At 45.3% G+C, this 22,384-nt stretch overlaps 1 protein-coding gene across 1 annotated transcript in view; it reads left to right on the forward strand.

Annotated features, from left to right (window-relative positions):
* Positions 1–3,165: 3,165 nt before the first annotated feature.
* Positions 3,166–22,384, forward strand: part of LOC146676476 (protein NLRC3-like) — a 455,324-nt gene continuing 436,105 nt past the window's right edge. The window contains exons 1-4 of the mRNA XM_085401191.1: positions 3,166–3,275; positions 7,703–7,779; positions 7,896–9,687; positions 11,198–11,374. Coding sequence (XP_085257317.1) covers positions 3,166–3,275; positions 7,703–7,779; positions 7,896–9,687; positions 11,198–11,374 — 2,156 coding nt within the window. The remainder of the gene's footprint in view (positions 3,276–7,702; positions 7,780–7,895; positions 9,688–11,197; positions 11,375–22,384) is intronic.

A 22,384-nucleotide genomic window follows, 5' to 3' on the forward strand; every position in this document is an offset into this window, starting at 1 on the left:
AAAATAAACAATAGAAGCAAAGGTGAATCAAATAGATCAATAGGCTGGGATGGTCCATTTGGTAAAGTAAATCCGTTGGGCATCTTTCTTTGCCTTTAGACAATAATTCTGATGGCAAAAGAATCTAACAGTACAGGCGAGGGGAAAAAAAAAAGATTACGGCGATTGAATAATGAGCGGGGGGGGGGAGAGAGAGAGAGAGAGAGACGTCGTCCTTGACAACTTCCTACCAGACCCGTGGAAGTGGAAGCTTCAGTGAAGAAAGATTCCTGCTCCCAGCCGTTCATTGGCTCGGCATTTTAAACCCCTAAAGGGTCACCTGGCCTGTAACTAAACAGGGCCAATAAAAAAAAATATCTCAAGAATAATACAAGCATTTCCACCGGTTTATCTTAATACATTAACTTATTCTTGTGTACACAGTAATTCATAAATAAATAATGTATATTATCAATAAAGATTGATCTAAACAGTTTAACTGCTATGTGCAGATAAAGGTTGCATAGCTTTAAAACATTTGCTATCCAGCAAATATCAGTCAAACTCAACACAAAGGAAACACAACAATCGTTCAAATTGTTTGGACCGGTGATCCAAATCAACTGGCGTTGGTCAAACAGATGTGTGGTAGACTTACTCTGAAGGAGCTGCTACCGACAAACCAGCAAATAAACACCAAATATTTCATCTGTGACGTTTGTGAGGTTTCCTCAAACACACTCCGTCAGTCTTGTTGCTGTTGAACGACAAACTATTTAAAAACGTCGCGGGTTTACCTGGTCATATTCTCTTTCACGGGGCGATCGCCAAAACAAAAGCAAACAATTAACACCACGCCGATGCTGTTCACAGGACAGCAAGAGTAACGATCAGGAGCATCTTGTCTTCGTTATCGTTCCCCTCGTACGTGTTATTACTGCGATTTCAGCGTTTTCGCTTCACAACTAAAGTGTGCAGTTTACTTTGTGTGCACTCAAATGGAGTCAAGTCAATTAGCGCCACCTGTGGCCAAGTGCCATAGCCTACAGCCAGATTAACTTGTGACACACATCTGCAGTAGAGGCTGAGTGGCTGCTCTCACACCTGGAGCATCCAAATCGACCCACAAACACGCTGAAAGATGCAATGCCATCAATGTGGATTGTCAAGACTGAGAGACCTCTGCCCTCTGACCCCTCCCCAAACCCTCAAACCCTCCTACCCACCTCGACATACAAACTCTGTGTGGCTTCACGTGTTCTGTTGATGTTTACATGATCGAAATAACTTGAACACAAACACAAACAAAGAGGAAGACCGCACCGGAAGGAAACAACTACAAGTCCCAGCATCCTCTGTGTTTAGGGAGCAGTAGTGAAAGTGAAAGTATTGAGCCTCCGTTCAGAGCAGCAGGAGGAGGAAGGTGGAGCTGAGGCAGGTGAGTGTTTACATGAATATGTTTCTTCTTATGACATAAAATAATTCCACGCTGTTCGTGTCTGTGGGTGAAATGTGAGGCCGGTCGGCTCCTCTGAGCGCTGGTTTCCTGTAAGTAGAGAGGAAGTGAGTTTAGCTGAGCCTCCGTTTAGTGTGAGAGAGCAGGAGGAGAGTGAGAGCTGTGCTGAGGCAGGGTGAGTGTTAACACCGCTCTGACATTACTGTGTCTCTGTGGCGGGAACAACAGGCTCCGTCAGTGGAGGCAAAAATAATCTCAAGTTATTAGCCAATGAGCGTGCGGATTCACAGAAAGACCCGCCTTTATCACGGGACTTTAAAAACCACATTGGCGACAGAAACTCCGTGAGTGGAGTTCAGGGTGACGTCATGAATCTGTGACGTTTGAGCTGTTGTGATATTTTGATACCACGGTAGCATTTACAGGATATTGCTTTGTAGTGAAAACTGTTACTCAATAAGGCCCATTCACTAGTTGTTTTTCTCTTTCTCTCTGACCCAAGAATTGATGTGTAAGAATCACAGGCTGGTACCCCAAGGTCGAAAATACCACAGAGACGAGACCACTTCCTTACTCCCATCCTCCCTTCTTTATCTCTTAGAAAAAGGCTCGTTAAAGGCCAGGTGGTTTGTTTCAGAATTCACTAATGAAAGAACTCTGTATTCTATGTCTAGGAGTGTATTTTGCTGGGATGATCATAAATTGTAGCTGAACTGATAAACTACACACAGGATACTTCTTTGCTCACAAGGCAGGAAGACGTTTCCTTATTTGGTCTGTACCGGTTTGAACTGAGAATCTGCTGACACACGAACCTTTTTCCTCTATATAAGCTGTTGTATGATAAATAAACCTCTGAGTCAGTTTGGAATGACACCTAGAACGGTCTCCGTGTCTTCTTGTTCTTCTGAACTGCTCCCGGTACTCCGGCCGGTACCGTGATTGCCCGTTGATCATGCATGAGAATATTTTAATTTTGTTATATGTTAAAGGATGAACTCTGCTTATTGGTGCCCACGCTTTAGGAGGAAACTCGATCTATGACAGAGATTTCCTTCATGAGCCACTTCCTGTTCTCAGTCCCAGCGTCCTGATCACCGAGGTTTCTGTTGCGCTGATATCTGATATTGATTATATTGGCAAACAGGCTGTAGCACAAACATCAGGTCTGTTCTGAAAACTGGCTTTATTTTTTCAAAGTAAGGGAATATCTGTGGTCTGATACCGCGGGCTCATGGGCTAAGGACTTGGATTGACAAGTCAAGCGCAGATGATTGTGTTGTTTCTTATAAAGGCTTGTGTGTGTGTGCCTTCCTGTGTGTGTCCTTGTGTCAGTGGAACTGAATCAGTGTGTTAGAGAAAGTGCTCCTCTGCTGTGCCGTCATCGTGTGGATGCTTCTTTTAAAGTTGGAACTCATGTCTTTATGATCTGCTTCATTTCATTGAACCTTTATTTCTAACCATGAAGTCCCTTTGAGGTTACAGCCTCCTGGTTAGGTTTAGGCTGTTATTGTGCTTCAGGCTGAAATATGAGGAGTAAGGAGTGGGGCTGGTTAGCCCTCATGACCCTCACCATAACACATACGTCACAGGACAGTGTTTACCACAGAAACTCCATGAAATGATCAATGAGAACTTTAGAAACCCGTCAGTGTGATGCTTCCAGTACAACAGCACCTCTGAGTGTGTGTGTTTACCTCTCAGACTAACTCCACCCTGACATCAAGAAGATGGAGGAAGAGGATGGAGCAGGATCTGCAGCATCCAGCTGTGTGTCTGTGAGGAGTGACTGGTCCAAAGGAGAACCTCTAAACTTCAGTAATGAACCTGCAGCAACAATGTAAGAGAGCTGCTGACTCATTTATTCAGTGTAAATAATGATTTTTGATGCAGTGGGAGAAGAAAAATGACAAAAACATTTTTAAAAATAAGGATTAAAATATTAAAAACTATGTTTTTGAGTTTCCTGATGTAGTACAAAAATATATGAACATAACTGTATATAGGACAGATATTTTACGGTTCTTTTAGGCAGCACCAAAAAACAAAAAGACTATTTTTAAGCTGTCTGAGGTAGTGAGTCAACATGTCACACTGGGTCAAAGGTCAGGGAGTAAAAGTGTGTTTTAAAGGAGGTTTAAAAGCAGCGAGTGAAGGAGCCTGTCGAGGTAAATCGTCCCATAACTGATCAAATTCAGTTGGTGGACCTCTGTGTGAAATCAAGCATCTGGTTCACAGAGAGGATAACCCTCACATGGGCTGTACAACATTATATAGGGAGACAAAAACAGAGCTTATCGTAGCCATCGCTCTCTCGCATGGACGTGGCAGTCTTGCTGTCTGCTGCGAATCCTCCCCGTACCTCCGTGACCTCGTCTGGTATCTGCTCCCTCCTCTGTAAGAGACAGTAAAGGAAAACACGTCTCTGCCTAGTCTTGAAAATCTAATCTTATCATCCATTGTTCTTCTAGGGCCTCTTCTTCTTGTGGCCTCAGCTAACTGCTAATATTTAAATGGCTAACATTAACATGTGTGCCAGCCAGGTTAACATTTATGATGAACTATGATTAATTAACTGATGTTGAAACTGGAGCTTTACTGACCTCTGAAATTCCTCCTAAAGTGTTATTCAGTGTTGTGACAGTCAGCTGCTTCAGCTGCTGCTGGGATGGGCTGTGGCAAAGAGAACAGAGAAAATCCAAATCAGAGTTTTTCTCTGAATTAAAAGCAAGGAAACAACAATATATTCTACATGGTGAAACTGATGGTTTATGGTGTTTGGGTCTGTTTTTCTGTATTTATGCTGATAAAGTGTAAACTCAGATGAATTATACCATCAAATGTTAAAGGAAAATATCAGGATGAGTGTCTGTGAGCTGAGAAGGACGTGAAGACATGGAATGTCACCTCTCTGGTGGGGAAGGAGCCTGAGTTAGTGCGTGAGGTTGAGAGGTACCGGCTAGATATAGTTGGGCTCACCTCTACGCATGGCTTGGGCTCTGGAACCTGGAGAGGGTTCTGGAGAGGGGCTGGACTCTGTCTCAGTCTGGAGTTGCCCCTGGTGAGAGGCGGCGGGCTGGGGTGGGTATTCTAATATCCCCTCGGCTTGCTGCCGGTACGTTGGGGTTTTTCCCGGTGGACGAGAGGGTTTGTTCCCTGCGCCTTAGGGTCGGGGAACGGGTCCTGACTGTCATCTGCGCTTATGCGCCGAGTGGCAGTTCAGAGTACCCAGCCTTCTTAGAGTCCCTGGGAGGGGGGGGGGGGGGGGGGGTGCTGGAGGGTGCTCCACCTGGAGACTCTGTTGTCCTGCTGGGAGACTTCAATGCTCACGTGGGTAACGACAGCGAGACCTGGAGGGGCGTGATTGGGAGGAACGGCCTCCCTGATCTGAACCCGAGCGGTGCTTTGTTATTGGACTTCTGTGCTAATCACAGTTTGGCCATAACGAACACCCTGTTCGAACATAAGAGTGTCCATAAGTGCACGTGGCACCAGGACGCTCTAGGCCGTAGGTCGATGATCGATTTTGTAATCGTATCAGCAGACCTGCGACCATATGTTCTGGACACTCGGGTAAAGAGAGGGGCTGAGCTTTCAACTGATCACCACCTGGTGGTGAGTTGGATCAGGTGGCGGGGGAGGACGCTGGACAGACCTGGTGCACCTAAACGCGTAGTGAGGGTGTGCTGGGAACGTCTAGCAGAGGCCCCAGTCCGCGAGATCTTCAACGCACACCTCCGGCAGAGCTTCAACAGCATTCCGAGGGAGACTGGGGACATTGAGTCCGAATGGACCATGTTCAACGTCTCCATTGCCGAAGCTGCTGCATTGAGCCGCGGCCGCAAGGTGGTTGGTGCCTGCCGTGGTGGTAATCCCCGAACCAAATGGTGGACACCAGAGGTGAAGGGAGCCACCAGGCTGAAGAAGGAGTCCTATCGGGCTTGGTTAGCCTGTGGGACTCCGGAGGCAGCCGACAGGTATCGACAGGCCAAGCGGAATGCGGCTCGGGCAGTGGCTGAAGCAAAAACTCGGGTGTGGGAGGAGTTCGGAGAGGCCATGGAAAAAGACTTTCGGACTGCCTCGAAGAGATTCTGGCAAACCGTCAGACGTCTCAGGAGGGGAAAGCGGTGCTCTACCTGCACTGTGTATAGTGCTGGCGGAGCGCTGCTGACGTCGACTGAGAAAATTGTCAGGCGGTAGAAGGAATACTTCGAGGACCTCCTTAATCCCACTGACACGTCTTCCGAGGAGGAAGCAGAGTCTGGGGATGAGGGGAATGACCCGCCAATTTCCGGGGGCGAGGTCACTGAGGCAGTTAAACAACTCCTTGGTGGCAGAGCCCCTGGTGTTGATGAGGTCCGCCCCGAGTTCCTGAAGGCTCTGGACGTTGTAGGGCTGTCCTGGTTGACACGCCTCTGCAATGTTGCGTGGAGATCAGGGGCAGTACCTGTGGACTGGCAGACCGGGGTGGTGGTCCCCATCTTTAAGAAGGGGGACCGGAGGGTGTGTTCCAACTACAGGGGGATCACACTCCTCAGCCTCCCTGGGAAAGTCTATGCCAGGGTGCTGGAAAGGAGAGTTCGTCCGTTAGTCGAACTTCGGATACAGGAGGAACAATGCGGTTTTCGTCCTGGTCGCGGAACACCGGACCAGCTCTTTATCCTCTCGAGGATACTTGAGGGTGCATGGGAGTTTGCCCAACCAGTCTACATGTGTTTTGTGGACTTGGAGAAGGCATTCGACCGTGTCCCTCGGGGTGTCCTGTGGGAGGTGTTGCGGGAATATGGGGTGTCTGGCCCATTGCTACGGGCCATTCGATCCCTATACAACCGTTGCAAGAGCTTGGTTCGCATTGCCGGCAATAAGTCGGACTCGTTCCCGGTGGGTGATGGGCTCCGCCAGGGCTGCCCTTTGTCTCCGGTTCTGTTCATAATTTTTATGGACAGAATTTCTAGGCGCAGCCAAGTGGCGGAGGGCTTTCGCTTTGGTGGCCTCAGAATCTCATCTCTGATTTTTGCAGATGATGTGGTTCTGTTGGCTTCATCGGGTGAGGGCCTCCAGCTTGCACTGGAACGGTTCGCAGCCGAGTGCGAAGCAGCGGGAATGAGGATCAGCACCTCCAAATCTGAGGCCATGGTTCTCAGCCGGAAAAGGGTGGAGTGCCCACTCCGGGTCGGGGATGAGTTCCTGCCCCAAGTGGAGGAGTTCAAGTATCTCGGGGTCTTGTTCGCGAGTGATGGGAGAAGGGAGCCGGAGATCGACAGACGGATTGGGGCTGCAGCTGCAGTAATGCGGACGCTGCACCGGTCCGTCGTGGTGAAGAGGGAGCTGAGTGTAAAAGCGAAGCTCTCAATTTACCGGTCGATCTACGTCCCTACCCTCACCTATGGCCACGAGCTGTGGGTAGTGACCGAAAGAACGAGATCGCGGATACAAGCGGCAGAAATGAGCTTCCTCCGAAGGGTGGCTGGCCTCTTCCTTAGAGATAGGGTGAGAAGTTCGGCCATCCGGGAGGGGCTCAGAGTAGAGCAGCTGCTGCTCCACATCGAAAGGAGCCAGCTGAGGTGGTTCGGGCATCTGACAAGGATGCCCCCTGGGCGCCTCCTGGGTGAGGTGTTCCAGGCATGTCCCACCGGGAGGAGGCCCCGGGGCAGACCCAGGACACGTTGGAGAGATTATATCTCTCGGCTGGCCTGGGAACGCCTTGGTATTCCCCCGGATAAGCTGGAGGAGGTGGCTGGGGAGAGGGAGGTCTGGGCCTCTTTGCTTAGGCTGCTGCCACCGCGACCCGGCCCTGGATAAAGCGGATGAAGATGGATGGATGGATGGATGGATGGATTAATAAAATGATTAAAAAGCAGAGCTCAGAGTGGTAGAATGGTCAAACATGGATCCACGGGTGGTTCAACTGCATTTGGTGACGTGACTAAAGCAAATCTTTCAAATAATCCCACCATCAACGGGATGTTGTCTCCTTTACTACGGTTACTTTACTTGGTCACCGTGTGAATTTCTTTGAAATGAACCAAATTCTTTTATTTGTTGGTTGTTGCATATTTAACCTCTACAGTCAGGAAAGGAGGAGATGAGGCCTCAACAATGTTGGGTTGTAGCTGTGGTTCAGGTTAGAGTGAGTGTCCATGGAATAAATGTAAGTCAGTGAACTGGAAACATGAGTGTGTTCAAACTTTGTTTTCCTTTTTATAATGAGTCTAATCAAAGGTGGACAGAAGTATCTCCACTTTGACTTTTCTGTGTCACCATCAGAGCTTCTGCACAGTGTGGAGAAAGATCCAGAAGCAGAGCTGGACTGCAGACAGCCAGTCAGAGCAGCTGTGTACAAAGTAAGACTGAACATCTGTCTGCTGATGGACTCATTTCTGAAAACTGGACTTCTTGTGTTGTTCAGACATTGAAGAGTTTTCTTTCTCTTTAGTCTCATTGTTTTTCTTTCTTTCAGCAGATGTTGGTCTGCAGGAGGTTTTAGATGAACATAAGATCAGTCTGAGAAGGAGATGTGAACGTGTGACTGAAGGAAGTGATGAAACAGGAAGTAGAACCCTCCTCAACAGGATCTACACTGAGCTCTACATCACAGAGGGACAGAGTGAAGAGGTTCATACCCAACATGAGGTGAGGCAGCTGGAGACAGCTTCCAAGATGGACGCCCTCCATGACGCTCCAATCAGGTGCCAGGACATCTTTAAAGCCTTACCTGACCAACAGAGACCTATCAGAGTGGTTCTGACCAACGGCGTGGCTGGTGTTGGAAAAACCTTCTCAGTGCAGAAGTTCACTCTGGACTGGGCAGAGGGCTTGGAGAACCAACATGTCAGTGTGGTGGTTCTGCTTTCATTCAGGGAGCTGAACCTGATCAGAGATGAGCAGTACAGTCTTCTGGAGCTGCTCCATGTTTTCCATCCAACATTACAGAAGGTCACAGCAGAGAAGCTGGCTGTCTCTCAGCTTTTGTTCATCTTTGACGGCCTGGATGAAAGCAGACTTTCATTGGATTTCACCAACAGGAAGCTGCTGTCTGATGTCACACAGAAGTCATCAGTCAGCCAGCTGCTGACAAACCTCATCCAGGGGAATCTGCTTCCCTCGGTTCTCGTCTGGATAACTTCCCGACCCGCAGCAGCCAATCAGATCCCTCCTACATGTGTTGACAGGCTAACAGAAGTACGAGGCTTCACTGACGCCCAGAAGGAGGAGTACTTCAGGAGGAGATTCAGTGATGAAGAGCTGTCCAGCAGAATCATCTCCCACATGAAGACATCCAGGAGTCTCCACATCATGTGTAGTATCCCAGTCTTCTGCTGGATCACTGCTACAGTTCTGGAACACATGTTGACTACAGAGCAGAGAGGAGAGCTGCCCAAGACCCTGACTGACATGTACTCACACTTCCTGCTGGTTCAGACAAAGAGGAAGAAGAACAAGTACCATGAGGGACATGAGACGAGTCCACAGGAGCTGATGGAGGCTGACAGGGAAGTTCTTCTGAAGCTGGGGAGGCTGGCGTTTGAACACCTGGAGAAAGGAAACATCATGTTCTACCAAGAAGACCTGGAGCAGTGTGGTCTGGATGTGACAGAGGCCTCGGTGTACTCAGGAGTTTGTACAGAGATCTTCAAAAGAGAGTGTGTGATCTTCCAGAAACCAGTCTACTGCTTTGTTCATCTGAGCATTCAGGAGTTTCTGGCTGCTGTCTACATGTTCCACTGTCACACCAACAGGAAGACAGAGGTGCAGAGGGACTTTTTGGGAAAAGAATACAACGAGTCCTCTCTGGATGATTTCCTTAAACGAGTCATGGAGAAATCCCTCCAGAGTGAAAATGGCCACCTGGACCTGTTTGTTCGCTTCCTTCATGGCCTCTGTCTGGAGTCCAACCAGAGACTCTTAGGAGGTCTGCTGGGCCAGACAGAGAACAGTCCAGGAACCATCCAGAGAGTCATCAATAACCTGAAGAAGATGAACAGTTATGGAATCTCTCCTGACAGAACCATCAACATCTTCCACTGTCTGATGGAGATGAACGACCTCTCATTATTTCCGGAGATCCAAGAGTTCTTGAAGTCAGAGAACAGATCAAAGAAGGAACTCTCTGACATCCATTGCTCAGCTCTGGCCTTCATGCTGCAGATGTCAGAGGAGGTTCTGGATGAGTTGGACCTGCAGAAGTACAAAACATCAGTGTCGGGACGACAGAGACTGATTCCAGCTGTGAGGAACTGCAGAAAGGCTGGGTGAGTCCAGATGTGATCATTAACATCATTGATCAGTGTAGGTTAGTAGTTTAATTTTGAAAATAAAATCAGATTGTAACCACAAAGTGTTTGTGTCCGTACGCTGCAACCTTCCACACCATTCCTTTATTGTACAGACTCAGCAGCAGCTCCATGGATCCCAAATCCAGGAGTGGAGAACAGATTTGAAGTGTGTCACATCCATGCAGTCACAGCTGTTTCCACCATGTTTCCACTGATATTAATCCTGTTCAATGACACGTTTCATATCAGTGAATATGTTCTTTAGGACGTCCACTGACATGTTTAAGTGTCCTGCTGGAAATCACTCAAATCATCCATGAAATCCATGAAAAATCCTTTTAGTGTTTCTAACTTCACCCTCTGTCCTCTCTCTCTCTCCATCCTCCTCACTGCTTCTTTCACTGATAATCACACAAACATCGTATTCAGCTACAAAATAACACAATAATATCATCTGATGATCATTATTATAAGAGCAGGATCCATATTTGATATCAGAGTAACACACTGCTTGGTTATGTGCAGTCATCATCAGTGACTGTGGGTCAAACAGAAGCTCTCTGATTGGTTGCTGACCTTGGTCACCTGTCCACTCTCACCTGTTTGTGTTTGCTCTCTCTTTGCTGTCTCCATCCTCTCTCTCCTTTCTCTCCCTCTCTGTCTTTGTACGTCACTCAGGTCCAATGGAAACAGTGACATTTACAAACCAATCAAAGACAAACTGATCCATGTCAGCTTATAACAATATTCAAAGTGAATACAGGCTGCTGCTGGACACAGACAGGTAACATCATTTTAACTTGCTGTCACCTGGATCTGGACTCATAAACACTGAAGCCCTGAACAGGAATACAAATCATTTTCTGCCAACTAGCGATACAGCAGCAGATAATGGCTCAGAAAGCTCAAATGAGCCAATCATTTCTGTGTTTAGTTCCCCTGAAATCAGATCTGATATCAGCAGCTCTGAGTTCATTCATCATTATTGTCCAGTGATGAGATTTCTGCTCCGTTTGGTAACAGCCAGCAGGTTTTTCCTGCGTGTGGACGTGAACAGTCGTACCTGACAGCAGGTAGCAAACAGAGATCATCTTTCCAGCTGGAACTCTTCACTGAGCTGAACTCATTCAAAATGTTCTGGAGTCAAAACAGGAAACAGTCCAAATGTGTGTCTTCACTCTGACTCTGGATCAGATCTCAGTGACAGACTGTGGACATTATGGAAGCCTAAATGTGACACCATCTTCCTCCTTCATCTGCAGATTAAAGCCAAACAAAGATGCTCATTAAAAGTCTGCAGGTCTGAGAGAGACTCAATCGTTGTGTCATGTCAAACACAGTAAGAGGAGCTGAAGCACAGATGTGAAGAGCAGATTCATCAGATTATGACCTCACTCTGTTTTGTCTTCATATACATTCAGTCTGTGTTTATAATGCAGATTTTCTGCTTTTATAATAACACATTTTATATTTTCTATCATCACAGACTGACTCAGTGTCGACTCTCAGAGTCTCACTTTGAAGTTGTGGCCTCAGCTCTGAAGTCCAACCCCTCCCATCTGACAGAGCTGGACATGAGTGACAACTACAACCTCCAGGATTCAGGTGTGAAGCTTCTGTGTGCTGGACTGGAGAGTCCAAACTGTCGACTGCAGACTCTGAGGTGAGTTCACTGACTGCGGCTGTTGTTGTTTTTCTATATTTCAGGTCTTTGATTGATGTTTGAAACTTTCTTCAGTTCCTAAATGTTCAGGATGTGTCTGAAGACAAATGTGAAGAAGTTTGAGTGCTTTCAGAAATGTTGTCTTTCCAAACGACTGAACAACAGTTTTTCCTTTTGGCTCCAAACAGAAGTGACAGACTTGAGCAGGGTTCATTTAAAGGCTGACAGAAGTGGAGTGGTGACGGGGAGATGTTTGACAGGACAGTGTTTCAGCCTCCACAGGTTCATGTTGTGCTCCATCAGTCAGTGAAGATGAAGTCAGTGCTGATGAGGCTGTAGAGTGTGTGAGGGATGTGAATGAGGATGATGAAGATCTGATGATAGCAGATAAAAACAGGCTGCAGAGACTTTGAGCCATACAGGGCACACAGTGTGTGTACAGAACAGCTGTACGCACACAGTGTGTGTACAGAACAGCTGAAATCATTATGGAGGCCTCACTGCAATATGGAAGCATCACAGTACAGCTTCAGTGAAGCTTTAAAGTCTCTGATATGAGATGAGAAATGAAGCAGCCAGAGCTTTTTCATGAGTGGAAATCCACTGTGACTGTGAGCTGCTGCTACAGCCTCCAGATTAGCCAGCAGCTCATCCTGCTCAACATTTTCTCACCAACTTTAATGGAAGTGTGATGTTTTCAGCTGGAGTGATGGTCAGGGTGGCCTCCCTCTCCTCTTCTTCTCCTCTTCCTCTTTCATTTGTAAAGCCACTTCTGCTGCTTTCATTCATTTGGAAGTCCTGTAGCTGAGTTTGGGAGAGACTAACAGCCTCGGCAGCAGAGGGGAGAAAGGCTGTAACACCACCACTTTACTCTGTTCTACCTGTCACATCATTTTATCAGGAAACAAATATGCTCATGTTTTTACTATGTTTGTCTTGAAGATGTAAGAAGATCACATGGTGCTTTTTATTGTGTTGGTTTGTTTCCTGTCTCTTGGATGGAGCCCAGCTGTGCGTGGCCCCTGGGCCTGTGGTCAGAGTGTGTGCTGGATAATCCAGCCCAGGATGAGGCCAAACTGACATGGGATGAAATGTCTGTCACATAATTGAGCTTAGTGTAGTTTCATTTCTGCACAATTTAAAAACAACCAAAACTTTGTTCTGTCTTTTCTGTGTTATACTGTAGACTTTCTTTGATACTGTGTCCAAAAGGAGCAGCTTTTACTTTGAAGGGGAGGCGTCTCTGTTTCCTCTTCAGGTTGGATGATGGAAGCAAATTAGTGTGTGATGTTCTTTCAGTGTTGCACTTTGTAGACGCTCCCTGAGCACTGGTCTCACAGCCAGCTGCACATAGAGACCAGTGTTGTTAGTCCAGGTCAGAAGATGACTTGTTGGGATGAAAATGAGCTTGTAGTTTGTCTGCTTTAATAATGTGACTGGAAAAAGGTGTTGGACTTCAAATATGTCCATTTCTTTCACACTTCACCTTTAAAAGTGAAGCCTTGTGGTTCCTGGAAGGAAAAACACGACTTTTTCAAGTCTTTGTCCTGTTTTTATGAGAAATGTACGACTTTAATGTGAAACATTCAGAGTTTTTTCTCTTGTTGTGTTTGTTTGAAGCTGCTTCCTGTTGGCTTCAGCTGTTTGGAGTTTCCATTTTCTAAACTTCTACATTCTGAACCTTCTTCAGCTCTGAACAGATGATGAAACACTGAATGATTTCAAGCTCACACTTTGTCTAATAAACTTACATCTTTCATTCTTTATACAGATTGAGGGGCTGTGGTTTGTCAGAGATCAGCTGTGATTATCTGGCAGCAGCACTGAAGTCCAACCCCTCCCATCTGAGAGAGCTTGACTTGACCTACAGCGACAACCTGCAGGATTCAGGAGTGAAGCATCTGTGTGGTTTCCTGGAGAGTCCAGGATGTGGACTTGAAACTCTGAGGTCAGTCAGCATGTTTTAGTTGTGCTGAGATGAATATGATGTGAAAGTTGTGCTGACACTAAACTGCAGACATCAGGCTGATATTATACTGATCCACACTGAGGATCTTCATGGTAAAGTCTGTTTTCTTCTTCTCTGGTTTAGTCCATTGACTGCAGCAGAACAATATTCACATTTCAAACAGTGAGACTCAACGTATGGCCCGCGGCCCACACGCGGCCTGCCCACCTTTCCTGATTCAGAGAGAGGGGACCCTGATTAACCTTCAAAATCTTCTGCAGTCTATCAAAAACTGAAGCAAACCATGAATCAACATGTGAACATGACCTGATGCTGCTGAAGTGAAGCAAAGTTACAGAGGTTTGATTACAGACACAGCTGAGAGTTTGTAATCTGTCATCATTTTAAAAGGTTTAAATTTCTTCAGTATTGAACAGCAGAAATTAGGCTTTGTTTTGGGAGGCCGACAGCAGTGAACACAACAGCAGACTGGTGCGTAATAAGCAGTGAATAATGCAGGAAACAGATTTTTGAAGGTAAACTGTTCTTGAAGTACACTGAGAGAGAGAGAGCTGTGTATATATGTATATCGCCCCAAAGATGATTAGGTTTCAAAAATACCTCAAAGCTTTGACATTAAGAAATGGTAAACATGCACAGTTTGGTGAAGCATTTTTATTCCTGTAAAGGAATCACAAAGTTTCACTATGGATTTGTAAATTGAATCATCACCAAGTCTGAGTTGAAAGTGAAATGCTGGTAGGTGCTTGTATATGCATTTTTTAGTCTACATGTAAATGTTCTCACCATGCATGGCATGGCAAGCTTAGTTGTCCAGGGCTTATTTGTCAGTTAAGTACTACACATGTGTGTGTTTGCAGACTGAAACCAAATGAGAATTAGACTTGACAATGTTATCTTCTAGCTGTCCATTCAAGACAAGCGTCAACCACACTTTCTACCTATTTTTTCCCCCCTTTTAAAAAAAAAACTTTTACTGTCCACTCATATGACTAAATTACAGTTTTAATGCTGCCTCGTCAATAAACTAGCTTTAGGATCCAGTCTGGCAATTGTCTTATTTATAACAGGTGAGAGAAAATATTTAATTGTCAGGGTAAACAGTAGGAACAGCAAACTAACATCTGCCTTTCCCAGCATCACGTCTTATTGGGGTTAAGCCCTGAAAGTTTTCCCACAAAGTCCCAAATCTTTGACAAAGTACAAATACGTCTTTGCTTACTTTATTAGAGTTACTTGATTATTGAATACTGTTGTTGTTGTTGTTGTTTATCCTACATATATTTTTAACGTATGTGTACTTTTTGCTCCTTACATTGTCAAAAATGCTCTCTACTTTAGTTTAATTTGAGTTGTTGTTGTTGTTGCACATCACTGTGTGCCATCAAACATTAAGCTAAATGGAGAGAACAATAACACATAAAAGATTATCACAGGCACAACCATACAGTATATTTACATATCATTTATAGGGCTATACTGAGGGGTTTTAAGCGAGCTAGAAAAAGTGCAGATGTCCCAAAATTGTTGCTGTGGTACTTCAGCAAGCGCTGCAGAAAAGCAACATGCATAAAGGGAGTAAAACACTGTAGCATGTAATTTCAACATATCTAACAGCTCAACAAATATCAAAAATCACTCAAACGGTTTCTGTGCACTTTCACACAGTGTGTCTGGGAGAGGAAAGAGTGAGAAATAACTTTACTGGTGAAAGATGTAAGAAACACAGGGCAGGAAGGGAAGAAGAGGGGTAATATTTAAAAGTAAGGCACTTTATTGGTGGGAGCCGGTTTAGTTCGCCATCTGATCAGCCGACCATATGGCGTAAAGCAGCCACCCCGGGTTTGAATCTGACCCGCAGCCCTTTGCCTCATGTCTTCCCCTCTCTGGCAAACTGAAAATTACTCAGATTGGGTCTATATGAATTATTTTGATAAACTATGTATTTTTGTTTGTCAAACACCCTGCAGGCCATGTCTCAGAGTATTACACACCTTGTGCTTTTGGGCACTCCAGTGATGTTGCAGCTCTGAAATATGGCCAAACTGGTGGCAAGTGGCATCTTGGCAGCTGCACGCTTGACTTTTCTCAGTTCATGGGCAGTTATTTTGTGTCTTGGTTTTTCCACACGCTTCTTGCGACCCTGTTGACTATTTTGAATGAAACGCTTGATTGTTCGATGATCACGCTTCAGAAGCTTTGCAATTTTGAGACTGCTGCATCCCTCTGCAAGATATCTCACTATTTTTGACTTTTCTGAGCCTGTCAAGTCCTTCTTTTGACCCATTTTGCCAAAGGAAAGGAAGTTGCCTAATAATTATGCACACCTGATATAGGGTGTTGATGTCATTAGACCACACCCCTTCTCATTACAGAGATGCACATCACCTAATATGCTTAATTGATAGTAGGCTTTTGAGCCTATACAGCTTGGAGTAAGACAACATGCATGAAGAGGATGATGTGGACAAAATACTCATTTGCCTAATAATTCTGCACTCCCTGTATTGCTAATACAATCATATGGCACACTGACTTCTGAGGACATTTTAGATGGCACTCATCATCAGAAAGGTTGCCTACCCCTGCTCTAAGGCATCTGGACAGATCTGTTTACTTACACTTATTGACAGGAGTTGAATGGTGCAGACTTTGGGTTGGTTGGCTGATTTGTCAACACAGATCTGAATTTGTATGTTTGCAGTGGATTAGTTTTTTTGTTTTGGTTTTTTGCAATAAAATGACATGAAATTTGTACTTTAGAAGAGTCTTTACAACAGATTATGTAATTTGGTTAAATGAGCATCTGTCATTACACTCAACTGACTATTGTTTGACTAATAAATAATGCATGTTAACTGAGTTCTCATGTGCCACCCAGTGCACCCAGAGAGAAGTCCATTAAGACAATTCAGCAGGAGATCCGCTCAGTTATCAGACAGATAACAGATATTTACATTTTATGGAGAAAACATAAAAACTTTTTTTACTGTTAAACATAGAATAGAATAGAATTCAACTTTATTGTCATTGCACATGCACAGGTACAGGGCAACGAAATGCAGTTTGCATCCATCCAGAAGTGCTTTAGTGATATAGATATATTACAATATATATTAGCAATAATATAGATATGTGAGTATATTACAGAAATGGGTCTATTATGTTATAATGTACACGGTATGAAGTATGTTGTGAATATTCATAACTATAAGTATGTACAGGCTGTAGTGAGTACAAGCTATGAACAGGATATAAATCTGAAAAACTATACAGAATATGAAATAAATAACTTTACAGAAACCTGAGATACACAGCTATACAGAAATGGGAACTATGCAAGTTGTAAACAGTTGTAGGATTAAAAATTATCGTATTTTACAGAATGATTATTTACACAGAGCTATACAGTAGTGCAGTTAAGATAAGTGAGATATGTGGATAATTCTACAGAGGCTATATAAAGTGCTAGTGGTTGTGAGTGGTGGTTCAGTCCATGTTATTGTGTGTATGAGGGTACAGTTGTCTGTTGTGTGTGTGTGTGTGTGTGTGTGTGTGTGTGTGTGTGTGTGTGTGTGTGTGTGTGTGTGTGTGTGTGTGTATGTTCAGTCCATGAGTCTAACGTGGGTCAGATGTCAGGAGGCAGAGTTCAGGAGTCTGACAGCTGTGGGGAAGAAGCTGTTCCGGTACCTGGTGGTCTTAGTCCGGAGGCTCCTGTGGCGCCTCCCAGAGGGCAGGAGGGTGAAGAGTCCATGTGATGGGTGACTGGGGTCTTTGATGATTTTCCCAGCCCTTTTCAGACACCGCTTCCTGTAGATGTCTTTTATGGCAGGAAGTGGTGCTCCGGCGATGCGCTGGGCAGTTTTCACGACCCTCTGCAACGCCTTCCGGTCCGAGGCAGAGCAGTTCCCGTACCAGACTGTTATACAGTTGGTCAGGATGCTCTCGATGGTGCAGCGATAGAAGTTCACCAGGATGTCTGAGGACAGGTGGTTCTTCCTCAGAGTCCTCAAGAAGAAGAGGCGCTGGTGAGCCTTCTTGACCAGCTTGGAGCAGTTGGTCGTCCAGGTGAGATCCTCGGAGATGTGGACTCCCAGGAACTTGAAGCTGCTCACACGCTCCACAGCCGTCCCCTTAATGTGGATGGGTGGATGTGGGTCAGCATTCCTCCTGTAGTCCACGATGAGCTCCTTGGTCTTCTCGGTGTTAAGCAGCAGGTTGTTTGTGTCGCACCACTCAGCCAGACGATCAATTCAAAACATCAATTTAGAGTAAACTTTTGTTTTAGATAAATGTTGAAATATCTTTGGAATTAGTTAAATGTCAGAATTAAAAGAGGGAGCTGTCTATTTTAATCACTTTGATCAAATGTAGGAGCACATGTACACTAAGTTTATTGTTAATTAATAAGAAACTCCAGACGATTCCATTCTGAGCTGAAGAAGCTTCTGATAGGTTAGTAGAGTCCATGTGAGTAAGTTGGTGGCACAGCTGTGGATGCATATAAGGCAAAACACAGAGCCTGTTTCTGTGACATGTGAAAATCAAGAGATGTCAACCAAAACACCAGGAAAAGAACTGTGGAGCTCCATAAGTGTGGCTCAGTTTGAATACAATTTGGTGCCATTTACAATTAGGAAATACAGACGGTTTCTCTCTTCACTCTTAAAGTTAACAAATACGTTTTTTATATTTATCAATCTAAAAAAATAAACATTTAGTCTGATTTGATGTTACAATTAAAAAAGTGTTTTTATCTGAAGAGTTTGTAAATATCTGTATATTTGATGATTGTCAGCACAAAGAGGGAGAGAGAGGAACAGAGATGAACAAGAGCAGGTGAGACAGACATGTTAGTCAAATGGTTGTTTAGCAAAAGTATCACCGTATCATAGGTACTCATGTATCTCGTACCCAGTGTTTCTTTTTAGGTTTGTTACTTTTCAAATTCTACATTTATTAAGTTCTGCAGGCTTGTTTGCACAACAAGGCTAAATGATTATATAAACTTTTCTCAGTCTAAATATTGTACTTTGGTAGAATTAAAAAATAAGTGTAGTGCAGGTCTATGATGATTTTTAGTGCTACTATCATATAGTTCTGATTCTGTCTTGGTTAAGTCCCAAGTAGTCCTGATTTTGTGATTTTTGAACTGTTGTAGTCCTGTTTTGGTTCTGGGTCTGGTTGAATTGGGGTTTAGTCCTCGTGTCTTGATACAGCCCTGACCTTGTTCTGCCTTGCTGCTTAATTAAATAACTAGTTTAAGGTGTCCTGCACATGTGATATATATTTTTCGCCTAGCACTGCGCCCCTGTTCTTTTTGTTGGGCGAGGTTCGTGTGGAGCGCTGTAACAATGGAGGCGGGACACGATGATGCTCGCCTCGCGCTCCTGCACCAGGTGAGCAGAGCTGCTGCACTCCGGTGTTCCAGCTGCAGCTTCTCTCTTCACACGCTTTGAGGTGGACAAACTGTCCTGCTACTCTGGGTGGCTGTAGCTCAGGTGGCAGAGCAGGTCAGCCACTAATCAGAAGGTCGGTGGTTCGATCCCTGGCTGCCTCCTGGCTGCCTCCTGGCTGCCTCCTGGCTGCCTCCTGGCTGCCTCCTGGCTGCCTCCTGGCTGCCTCCTGGCTGCCTCCTGGCTGCCTCCTGGCTGCCTCCTGGCTGCCTCCTGGCTGCCTCCTGGCTGCCTCCTGGCTGCCTCCTGGCTGCCTCCTGGCTGCATGCCAAATATCCTTGGGCAAGATACTAACCCCGTGTTTGCCTACTGGTGGTGGTCAGAGGGCCCGGTGGCGCCAGTGTCCGGCAGCCTCGCCTCTGTCAGTGCGCCCCAGGGCAGCTGTGGCTATAATGTAGCTTGCCATCGCCAGTGTGTGAATGTGTGTGTGAATGGGTGAATGACTGAATGTAGTGTGAAGCGCTTTGGGGTCCTTAGGGACTAGAAAAGCGCTATACAAATGCAGGCCATTTACCAGGCCATTTACTCCACAAGCACAGCCTCTGACGTCGTGGTGTTGCTGGCCTTAAAGTGGGTGCAGACCCTTCCACACCTGCTGTGTATGGTTGTCATTGTAGTGGGCCTCAGTCCTCCCCTTATCCTCAGCATCTCTGCTGCCTGTCGTCAGGTCAAGTCTGAAACTGAAAGCGTAAAACCTGAGACGGTCCAAAGATTGGTGCAGATCCCACATCGGTCAGGGGATTCCTGATGACACGTGCGCGGGCTCGCTACTTCCTGCTGTGAGTCATATCTGTGAGCGTCTTCTTTTACTCGCTGAAAGCTGCAGGTCTGTTTCGGGAGCTGAAAGTGCTCCCTCAGGCTCACACAGGAGTTCACAGCTTCACTGTGGTGATTCACGGCTTCAGACGTTAGACTGAGCCCTGCCAGCCCGGAGGAAGCATCTGTGCTAAAGTTCCAGTGTCTCTGTGAATCAGCCAGAACCAAAACGATGAGTCTTTTCTGTCCTGATCGAACTTGTTTGTTTCAGACGCTCCGCTGCTTCAGACCAACGGGAAGCTCCCCCTGTGGTTCAAGAAGCTGGTCAGTCTCCGGCCTCTAACCCTCAGCTCATCAATCTGCTCGCAGATAATGATCGACCACGCTATAGAGTGTGTGTGTGTGTGTGTGTGTGTGTGTTCAGCAAGGACAGGGCGGAGCCTCCTCCACCATCCAATCGGAGAGCGAGCCTTGTCAAGTGGGCAGTCGGTGGGCGAAGCCGATTAACCCTTTGACCTTCTGCTGCAACTTCTCTCCGAGTCCCAACAACAGCCAGGGGGGGGAGGAGGAGGAGGAGGAAGAAGAGGAGGGTTTCCACCCTCAGAGTCTGGAGTGTGTGCTGGAGGAGGAAGAGGTAAGGACCAGGCTGCCGGATCAATGAATATCAATATTGAGTATTTTTTTTTTTTTTTTTTTTTTACTGTAAATCTCAACCATTACAATCTGTGATGGTGGTGGGTGTGGCTTCTTCATGTCGAGATGGCCAAAGCTTGAAGTTTGAGTAATTGGTTAATGAGGTTGTGGTGGCTGAAATGTGGGCAGAGTCTGACTGACTGTGATGTTCAGGTGCTGCAGACAGCAGGTGGAGAGCAGAACACCTTCATCCTGTATCCTAGCAACACCACGGTCACCCTTGAAAGGTGAGGGTTACACATGACGATGATGATGCTGCTGTTTTCATGAAGTCTGTTTTTGAAACGCTCCGATGTTTGTCTTCAGCGAGTTTGAGGTGGAGGGTGTTCCCGTTCCACAGCAGTCACTGAGCCAGCTGGAGGTCAGAGGTCAAGGGGAGGAGCCTGTGGTGCGGACTCAGCTGAGTCCAGACTCCGCCTGTTCTGAGGGATCAGCAGGAAGTCTGGAGCAGCAGCATGACCCAGGTCAGAGTTTAACCCTTTACAGGAAGCTCAAAACAGAGCCTCACTCCCCCAGGGGTGAGTTTCAAAATAAAAGCCCACAGAACAATATCAGATTAAAATAAATCAATTAATATCAGGTTAAAATAGGAAAAGTTCCCTAAACACTAAATGACTGGAATCCTTAGATGCTAGCTTTTCAAAATAAAAGTCCCTCAGGTTAAGGAATGCTTTAGTGTCGGCTTTACATGATAAAATCCTTCACCTGCACTATATCCAAAGACAATAACTTAGCCCTAAGCATATGTATATCGCCCCAAAGATGATTAGGTTTCAAAAATACCTCAAAGCTTTGACATTAAGAAATGGTAAACATGCACAGTTTGGTGAAGCATTTTTATTCCTGTAAAGGAATCACAAAGTTTCACTATGGATTTGTAAATTGAATCATCACCAAGTCTGAGTTGAAAGTGAAATGCTGGTAGGTGCTTGTATATGCATTTTTTAGTCTACATGTAAATGTTCTCACCATGCATGGCATGGCAAGCTTAGTTGTCCAGGGCTTATTTGTCAGTTAAGTACTACACATGTGTGTGTTTGCAGACTGAAACCAAATGAGAATTAGACTTGACAATGTTATCTTCTAGCTGTCCATTCAAGACAAGCGTCAACCACACTTTCTACCTATTTTTTCCCCCTTTTTTAAAAAAAAAACTTTTACTGTCCACTCATATGACTAAATTACAGTTTTAATGCTGCCTCGTCAATAAACTAGCTTTAGGATCCAGTCTGGCAATTGTCTTATTTATAACAGGTGAGAGAAAATATTTAATTGTCAGGGTAAACAGTAGGAACAGCAAACTAACATCTACCTTTCCCAGCATCACGTCTTATTGGGGTTAAGCCCTGAAAGTTTTCCCACAAAGTCCCAAATCTTTGACAAAGTACAAATACGTCTTTGCTTACTTTATTAGAGTTACTTGATTATTGAATACAGTTGTTGTTGTTGTTGTTGTTGTTGATCCTACATATATTTTTAAAGTATGTGTACTTTTTGCTCCTTACATTGTCAAAAATGCTCTCTACTGGGCGAAGCAGTCCATGTGGAGTTTCCCAGACCTCGTCCTCGGCCACTGACTCTAGGTCTTCTGAGGGGACACGGAGGCCAGCTGAGGATTTCCTCGCAGCAGGACATGTCAGAGCTGCTTCCACCCAGAAGCATCCGAGTGTGATGTCTGAAACTCTCTCTATAGTTTCCTGACACGTTGGTGGAGAGCTCTGTCATTTGACAGGGGGAGGAATAGAGCCACGGCTCCTTATTATTAGTAACCAGTGTGACCGAATGTTGTATTCATTGTAACCAGTGACATCTGCGCTCAACTTATGCCATCTCTGGTTAGCATTACGCATCATGGTGCAAAAATGTGCTTCAGTGGGAATGTGTTTAGAATTTTGGAAAAAGAATAAATGAGATTTGCAAATTGCGTGTGTGGAACCTGTTTAAGGTTTTGCCAAGGGAGTGATTGAGTAAATGAATGTCTCCAGGCCACTGAGCATTTGGTTCAGAGAATACGAATTAGAGTTTCAGCATTTCAGAAAATCTCTAAAAGTCCTGCACATGGCCATTTATAGCGAGACACATAAATATAAATTCTGCCAGAGCACAAAGAGAACTCTAGCACTGTTATATCTACAC

Source organism: Rhamphochromis longiceps, linkage group LG3, assembly GCF_057381845.1.
Source record: "Rhamphochromis longiceps isolate RC_006_pf linkage group LG3, R_longiceps_female_GT1.1, whole genome shotgun sequence".
NCBI lineage: Eukaryota > Metazoa > Chordata > Actinopteri > Cichliformes > Cichlidae > Rhamphochromis > Rhamphochromis longiceps.